The sequence below is a fragment of the Montipora foliosa genome, chromosome 3 (genome assembly GCF_036669935.1).
Source record: "Montipora foliosa isolate CH-2021 chromosome 3, ASM3666993v2, whole genome shotgun sequence".
NCBI lineage: Eukaryota > Metazoa > Cnidaria > Anthozoa > Scleractinia > Acroporidae > Montipora > Montipora foliosa.
Genome location: NC_090871.1, coordinates 53,308,313 through 53,316,392, shown reverse-complemented (window position 1 = coordinate 53,316,392; position 8,080 = coordinate 53,308,313). Strand labels below are relative to the sequence as shown.

General features: G+C 41.1%; 2 protein-coding genes and 1 long non-coding RNA gene across 10 annotated transcripts in view; 2 read left to right on the top strand and 1 right to left on the bottom strand.

Annotated features, from left to right (window-relative positions):
• Positions 1-5,463, top strand: part of LOC137997666 (peroxisome biogenesis factor 2-like) — a 13,593-nt gene extending 8,130 nt beyond the window's left edge. Inside the window, exons 8-9 of the mRNA XM_068843791.1 lie at positions 454-654; positions 2,072-5,463. Of these exons, the coding sequence (XP_068699892.1) occupies positions 454-654; positions 2,072-2,176 (306 nt within the window). The 3' untranslated portion in view covers positions 2,177-5,463. The remainder of the gene's footprint in view (positions 1-453; positions 655-2,071) is intronic.
• Positions 3,076-8,080, bottom strand: part of LOC137997667 (uncharacterized) — an 8,389-nt gene continuing 3,384 nt past the window's right edge. The window contains exons 1-3 of one of the 2 annotated variants that reach the window (XR_011122553.1): positions 6,490-6,630; positions 6,328-6,411; positions 3,076-3,135 (exon numbers count right to left, since the gene is read on the bottom strand). This is a non-coding gene — a long non-coding RNA (uncharacterized lncRNA). Of the gene's footprint in view, positions 3,136-6,327; positions 6,412-6,489; positions 6,631-8,080 lie in introns of those variants that run through there. The other variant, XR_011122552.1, reaches the window with a different exon arrangement.
• Positions 6,681-8,080, top strand: part of LOC137997665 (uncharacterized) — a 23,684-nt gene continuing 22,284 nt past the window's right edge. The window contains exons 1-2 of one of the 7 annotated variants that reach the window (XM_068843780.1): positions 6,726-6,816; positions 6,894-6,981. In XM_068843780.1, coding sequence (XP_068699881.1) covers positions 6,894-6,981 — 88 coding nt within the window. In that variant the 5' untranslated portion in view covers positions 6,726-6,816. Of the gene's footprint in view, positions 6,817-6,863; positions 6,982-7,105; positions 7,925-8,080 lie in introns of those variants that run through there. The other 6 variants (XM_068843785.1, XM_068843786.1, XM_068843782.1 and 3 more) reach the window with 6 other exon arrangements.

The window sequence follows — 8,080 nt, the reverse complement described above, 5'->3', positions numbered from 1 at the left end:
GTTAGGGTAAGTATAAATTCCACACACTCAGCTATGTGTTGACAGGTGCCTGAGAAGTAGACTGTGACTCGGTTGCCATGGTGACCTCCTCGCTTCTGAGGAGAGTGTTGTTTCCTCTCTTGTCACCTTTACGACACCTACGCTCCAATAAATTAGCGTAGTATTTTAATTTTTTTCTAGCAAGAAATATGGAGGGTGCGTTCGTTGCTTGGGTTTATGCTTGCGCCGTTAGTCCCTGGGGAATTCATGCCACGCGCCTGCGATCATTGTAATCATGTTTGAAGTTGACTCCATTTTTTGAATGTTGTGCCCAATTAGGGCTCGCCCCCAGGCCAGAGAAGATTACAATACATCAATAACAACACCCTGAGCGAAATATTAAATCATTCACATTCAGCTGAGTTGTTGTTGTTGTCATTTTTTTTTTTTAATTCTTTTTGATGTGTTCGGCAGGAATTTGTGTTCTTTCTCCTTCCCCTCATCAATATCCACAAGCTCAAGAACATGCTGATCAGACGATTCTCGAGTCCAGCCTCTCTTGATAAGCAGCCGTCCGTCAAAGTCGCGTGCCATGAATGTGGCATTTGTACCCAGCCTCCCACCGCTCCGCACCAGGCTCAATGCGGACACGTGTTCTGCTATTACTGTATTAAGGTATCAGGATTGCTTTCATCCTATACTGCTGCGATAAGTAAATGACTAAAATTTGAATCTTTGTGTATATTTAACACACCGCTGCGAATTAATAGGAGAGCCAGTTGTGACTTGGTCCCGCGTTTTCTCGCAGTTATTTTCGGATGTAAGATTCTGTTTAAAGTTGTCTCATTTGTTCTTATGTTCGGCAAATCCGCCCTTTCATCAGTAGGAAGGGAAAGTTGCCTGATTTAGCTTTATATTGAAACGAAATATCTGTCCCACTCGCGATTACTTCATTCTCTGTTTCGTAGTGAATTCAAAGAGTGAATTTTTTTTGTAATTGTTTAAGTCTTTTTCATACTTGTCATGTTCCGAGATTGAGACACTTACGCCCATGCACTTAAGCTTAGTCTTCGAATTATTCCTCTCAGTAGCCTCACTAGGGCGTTTAACTTATCTGGCAACCGCCATCGTTCTATCGACGCTTTTATACAGGACAATCCAGTTAACCTGGAAATAATTTCTTTGCCAAACTCAAATGCCACAGCTCGTGCTTTCCCTTTTGTTATCCTCTAGATTTCACTTTTAAGCTCCGCGTAATGGTACATATAAAGCTAGCATAGCTGACATTCGTTTTTTTCTTTCGTTGGAGGTACTGAAAAGCGTGGGTCTGTAGCTTACATGTAAATAAGGCCAAAGCTCTTTGGTTTTCTGTTTTCAATGCAAAGCATAATTTTGTGACGTTATTTCAGGAGCAAACGGGTTCGTCCCACTAACTCAGTCGTGGGTCAGTAAGATAACTTTTAGGGCGACTGATTTCGATGAAAAAACAACAAAATATGTTGACTGTTTGATGCTGTCCGTCAGCAGCTTAGATGAATAATGGACGGCTAAACGAACAGAAATTTGTCTATATTGAAGCGAGATCACTTCTCTCTTTCGTCTGTAACCCGCACATCAAATATAGGGAAGATATCGCTGACGTCACCTATTTGTCATTACTGAATGTGCCAACCAGAACCTCATTGGTTGTGGAAACGAAGGGTCTTTTGTTCCTCACTCACTAACGCGATCAGCAACCTTGTTTTTCCACCGAAACAATGGAAAACGTTTGCATGATAATGGAGCTCAATTCCAAAAGGATTATTTGGGTACACCAATAATAGACTCGCCGTTTCTACACTCGCGCGAACTCTTTCGTTCGAATATTGACCGCGTCGCTCGCGTTTGCAAAAAATACGACTCTTTTGCAGTCCGTGACATCAACAAGGCCTCCGTTCTATTGTTTACGAAGACCAACATGGCAGCGGTGACGTCACGTCAAAACACTCTATACAGTCATTTCTATGTTAACTTTTTATGCGTAAGGAGATGTATTTTAGCAAATTATAAACATTTGAGGCTAGGTTCACTTGAGTGTGTCGTTTCTCTGCAGGCTAACAGTTTAGCGGACCCATCCTTCCCATGCCCTTTATGCGGACAGGCTGTTGGAGATGAAATCACTCCTGTTGAAAGCACAGTTGCTATCGAAGTGAGTTGAAGTGCACCGCTCGAAGTAAGAAAACCTGCCCGGCAGTGACTTCTTATTGTCTTCCCATCGGAAATTGCCCATGATGCATTCGGCGTCCATTTGATCTGCGCCCTCAGTTCTTGCCTTGAATCTATGGTGGACAAATTAATTGGCCGTATACAAGGCTTTCAGACCTTTGAGATGTGATATCAGAAGTTCACAGACTTCTAATTATATTTATATGATTGAAAGAAATGTATTTATTATATAAGTACCAATGAAATACCAAGTGAGCTTTCGCGCGAAAACATAATATCTTCACACGTGAAAATAACATGTTATCTTCACACGTGAAAAGGTCACTGTTGCCATGGTTACATATGAAACTCGCGCCTTTCGATGCCTTTCGTGAAGTGATTTAGTATTTCATTTGTATTTATATAATAAGTAGAATATTACATGGCCGCTTGAAGATGCGAGATTTCTCTTCTCGTGTTGAAAAATATTTCACTCTTTCGCTGCGCTCACTCGTAAAATATCTCCGCGCGGCCATGTAATATCCTCTATATAGTTTGAATTTCTGGTTATAGACGAAATGTGCAGAAGTGATACTCGCACCTACGTAGACAATTTGAGCAATTTTCTCGTTATAGACACCTAAAAAATTCATTCATTTATGGAGTCCATTCACGGGAAAAAATGAGCACAAAAAATTGACCTTCTCCCAACTTGTGTGGCTTCGTAGTTCAGTTAGTAGAGCATGGCACCTTCATCCCAGAGGTCACAGGTTCAAATCCCGTCGAAGCCGCCTGAATATTTCAGATGTCTATAAAGGGACAATTGCTTAAATTGTCTGGTAAGTGCGAGGAACACTTCTGCATTTAGAATTATATTTATATTGACCTCTTCCTTAAGGAAAGAAACGGGAGCTGACCTTGAGGTATCCTGGCTTAGATGTCATCACTGCGAAAGAAGTGCAAAACCATTATCTAGTGGAAAATAAGCAAACTCGATTTACCCCTTTTTTCGACACTACAATCGGCAAGAACACGCTAAAAAAGAAAAAAATGCCAATGCCATGAGGAAGGTCTGTAAAAGAGTCAGAGACCCCATAGACAGACCACGTCAATAAGTATAAACAAAAATAAGTCATTATCCCTGGAATTGTCGTGAAAGTATGAAAAGGTGTATAAAGCCGTGTTAAAATCGAGAATTGATGAACTGATCCCAACAAGTTATCCAAGTCGAATAGAATTCATCAAGAAGTTGCTAACCCCTCCCCTTTTTGAAACATGACGAGGGGTTTTAAATGCGAGGGCCTTGATTGGAATAAAAAAAGGCAAATCAAAAGTTTAACAAAAAACTTGGCGTAAACAGTGTATATTGTTGGGAACGTGGAAATGGCGAATAGTCTTGAGGTGAGAGTGAGGGCCGGGTGTTTTAGGAACAAAGTTGACTTCCAAACTAGTACCAATGTTAGATTTATAACAAATAAGTATAACAGGATCTAAGGTGCGAAACGAGTCCACATTCGCCACTTACACTGTTGCCACAATGAACCTTTCTTGTTCTTTTGGAGATAGGACGCAGCCCTTTACAACCTCTAATTTCATTGGATCCCTTTAGCACGCAGCTCTATTGTTTTTAGAGTTAGGGTCGATTGTTTCTTTTGTATCGTTCTTTGTGTCCATTGTTTTCTGAACCAATCCCGAGAGTCGCTGTAATGGTTGCGTACTCACCTTTTTCTTAACTAAACTTGAGAGCATCTCACATGGGTTCGAATTACGAACGCTTTGGCATTTCGATTGAGTGTTCGGCTCACTCTGTAAGTCCGTCGACGTACCGAGTGTTCAGCCCCGAGGGGTATAAAGGCAACTAGAGGGACGTTAAAGGACGTTTAAATCGCCCGACGTGAAGGAATCCGGAATCCAGCAAACGTGAGGCTTTGGAATCGGGAACCCAGAGCGCGGAATCCTGAATCCATGGTATCGGCGAAAACGCATGATACGTCTGGACGAACTAAATCGTTTAGAGCGGCGTCAAAGACGCACTTAATGATGTACTTCTTGTAGACGAATAATGGGTCTCCCGCCCGTTTTAATACAGGACGGATTGAAAGACGCATTGGTCGTCTTTATACTTGAGATGTTTTTTAATGCGTCTTATAGTTCGTCATTCAATTCGTCCTTCATAAAGACAGGCGAGAGACGCATTATGCGTCTGGACGAAGTAAATCATTTAGTGCGTCTTCCAAACCGAATTGCCTAAAGTCGTCCAGACACATTATGTGTCTCTAGTAGTATAAAAACTTAAACCCTGGAGTTTTCCATGCTTCTTCAGAGCGCCCCTGTTGCTTCATTAATTAATAACGATCATCACTTTCACTTGGTATTGAATTATCACAACAGCCCGGGCAGATGGCCTTGACATTTGCTTTAACATCCTTCGATTTTGTTCAACAGCGATGTTGAAACGCTTTGCCCCCCTCCCCCCCCCTTTCATCCGTGCTGAAACATGTTAAATCGATGTTGAATGAGTTTAAAAGCGTTTAATCTTTGTTTCAACAACCATTCCACATTTTTTTTGTTGTCGCGAATGTTGTCGGAATTCCCCCCCCGCCAATCTTCTGTCAACATTGTTCGGTACGCGCGTGCGCATTAATCTGTCTCTCATTGACGTATCCATGTGCGTATCCATAGTAACAAGCCCATATTCATAGCAACAACCGCGTCTGCAGCATGAGACTAGGGAGTTTAAGATCTGCGACGCGACGGTAACGAAAATGTCATTTAAAATTGCAAGTTCAGGTTTATTAATCGTTTTCGTCGTTATGTCGGCTTGTCTATCTTCTAAAAACTAGTGTAACCTTCCAGGAACTGAATTAGGAGGTGCGGTATTGAATCTACGACAGAAAATTCAAATTCGCTGCCTTTTGTTCACGTTCTCCGTAAAACTTGAGAATTGGTCATTTCACGTCGTAGATTTGCCGAAAACGTGAAAGAAATGTACATAAACTAAAAATGCACGTGCAGAGCGTGCAAAGCTATTGTTTTTGCTCATTAAATATGCAAAATTTGTGACGTTTTCGTTGCCGTCGCGTCGTAGATCTTAAACTCCCTAGTATGTTGATGATGTGTTTACCGTTTGCCCTCCTCAGCAGTTAACAACGTTAAGCATCGTTCAACAAAATCGAACGGATGTTGAAGCAATTGTTGAAGCGGTTTGCCCGCGGGCCTTTAGTCTAATTCGAGTAATTTTGAATGTAGTTTTAAAAGTCACAGTTTGAATTATAACTTCTTCAGGTACCTACATTCAAACTTCTCCAAACCATAGAAGCATCAAAGTTGTTTCAATAGGGCCGTTTATACGAGACAAAATAAGCCGCGGCTTACATAATACACGAACGGAACTATTTATACGAGTATAAACCTCCAGGCCAGGATAAGCCGCGGCTTGAGAAAGCCGTGAACGTAGATTTTGTACCATTTATACGGGTGTTCGCGTCTTGTGTAAGCCTTGGCTTATTTTCTCTCGTGTAAACGGCCCTATTGTCAAGCTTAACTGTCGCTAAAAAATGAAATTAAAAACTCCTCGTATTTTGACTCTTGAATGAATCGAGTTGTGTTGGCCCCTGTTTGCCCATTTAATACATGCATTTTCCTGTCAAGATCGTGCTTCTTCATTTTCTTATCAGATAATATGAGCTGGAGAACTCTGGGAGCTTTCCATTCGAAGCTATTCAACGGAAGTTTCGAAAATAAATGGATCAAGATATTTTCTCGAAAAGATTTTTCCACTCGAAAATGGAAATTTCGGTTGTATGGAAAGGGCCCTCTGTAGACTCTCCGTAAGGGAGCTAAGTATCGGCATTTTTAGCATACGCCACTCTGATTGGCTGGATCCACGTGTTGTTTTGTTTCTAGCACATGTCGACACACTGGTCGCCTTCCACACAAAAGCATGACGCGCGCTATCATGTAATCACTTTAAAAGAGATCCTCGTACGTACTGACAAAAATAGAATAGCTCATCAGACCTAAGATGCCCCAGCTAGCTCTCAAAGTGCTTGCAATTTGTTTAATGTCGCATACTCAGTCGAATTGAACTATGAAAGCGACTAGCCAATACGACTTAAAAACAATGAACAAGTACCAACTATAATGGCAAAACGGCAGATGTACCTTTGTTTGAGCGGGTTACTTCATATCAACAGCTGTTGTCACCGCGTGTTGTGAAATTTGCATACGACAGCATTGTCCTTGATGCTATCGAAAAAAACAAAATTAAAAAAAATCGCTTAAATGGCTGTTCGGGATATTTTTGGTCGCCTCTTTAAAACGCACCTTGTTTATCTTCAGTATTTAAGAAAAGAAAAAAAAATTCCTCGACTGGAGGAAATATCTTTGAAGCGCATCTTGTCAGACAAAACAATGGACTTGAAAAAAAAAGCTCAAATAGCAAAACAATGCTATGTGGGATGATTGTTGACGGTTCCTCAAAAATTCGCTAATTTGAAGGGCAAGTCGGGACGAGTCGATGAGTTATAATGAAGCACGTGGGGCTCATAACATTTGACACCACATCGAGATCGAATGCCGTTTAGCCCGAGAGATGTCATTCTCTTTCACCGTGGGAAAACTGAACGGAAACTCTAAAGCACAAATATCAAGGTAGGAAAAAACAAATTTTCTGTTTAGCGGATTACTGGTGTTGTTTTTCGGAAGCAAAACAGCGCTTTCATCGGCAGATGATGTGGCGATGGTTTAACAATAGATGCTCGGCCGACGAGACGAGACAAGACAAGGTCGAGATTCAAAAACGCCTTCACGACTCAGGTGAACCTGTCTAGTGGTAACTTTACTTTCGTAAAGTATCATACCTGCTTTTTTGTTTAATCGAGAAAAGTTCTGTCAAAAAATATTTGAAGAGCTTTTGCGTTTTAGCGAACTGTTCGGCTGGACCACACACTGTCGCAGCATATTTTGACAGTTGAGTATTTCTCAGAAGCTGTCGCATGAGCACACTTTAAATTTGGATTCTCGTTTATTAAGACAATCCCTCCACTATTTAGCGCCTCGTGAACGCTTATTTGTATCATCGAGAAAAGAAATGTGCCTTTTAAAGAATTTGCGTATTGAAACATTGGAGCAAGCCACACGAAGGAGATCGATCCACGGAAGTGGCTTAAACACCACCGTTGTAAAATATTACTGACTGGTGTAGTTTTCATCTCAAGTTCGATCCGATTATTTTGAGCGCTGGTGAGATCAGCGGATTGCTTAGCTAGCTTTGGTTGTAAGCTTGATATGTTTTCTTTATTTTCGAATGGACGTGGAATATTTTGGCGGATGTCTTTCGGAGCTCTGATGGATGTAACTTCATGAAGTGTCTATTGTCGATATCCTCTCAGCTCATTGTTTCAACTGGTCAACCACAGAATACTGGAACAGACTGTTTTCAAGTTACGTTTCCTTTGTGTGAATGTCGTTCCATTTCTTTTTTGGTTCCTGTCATTTTTTCACGTTTGTCATCAATTTCAATAGTTCTGTTCGGGCAGGTACAAAGTCTCTTCTTTTCTGTTCCTTATCGTTTTAACAGTTAACAGTGTTGTCGTGGGAAGCTAACAGACATGTCACAGATCTGCTTAGACCAGCGTGGACAGAAATTAAGAAAGTATATCGACTTACTTTACAACGTTTTGGTAGCAATTATTTTCCATGCAACCCTGTCACAGATCACAAAAGCAAAGCCTTGAATAATATTGGATGAAAGTTGAAGGTATCTGTGTGTAGGGCTAGTAACACACCGTGTGGCGCAAGTGGCAGAATATAATTCTTTTCAAGATCTTTCAAAACAGTGGCTTAACTTTGTCCAAGATCGTTCCATGTAATCCCTATTTTATACTTCGGCAACATTTCATGATACAAGGTTGAA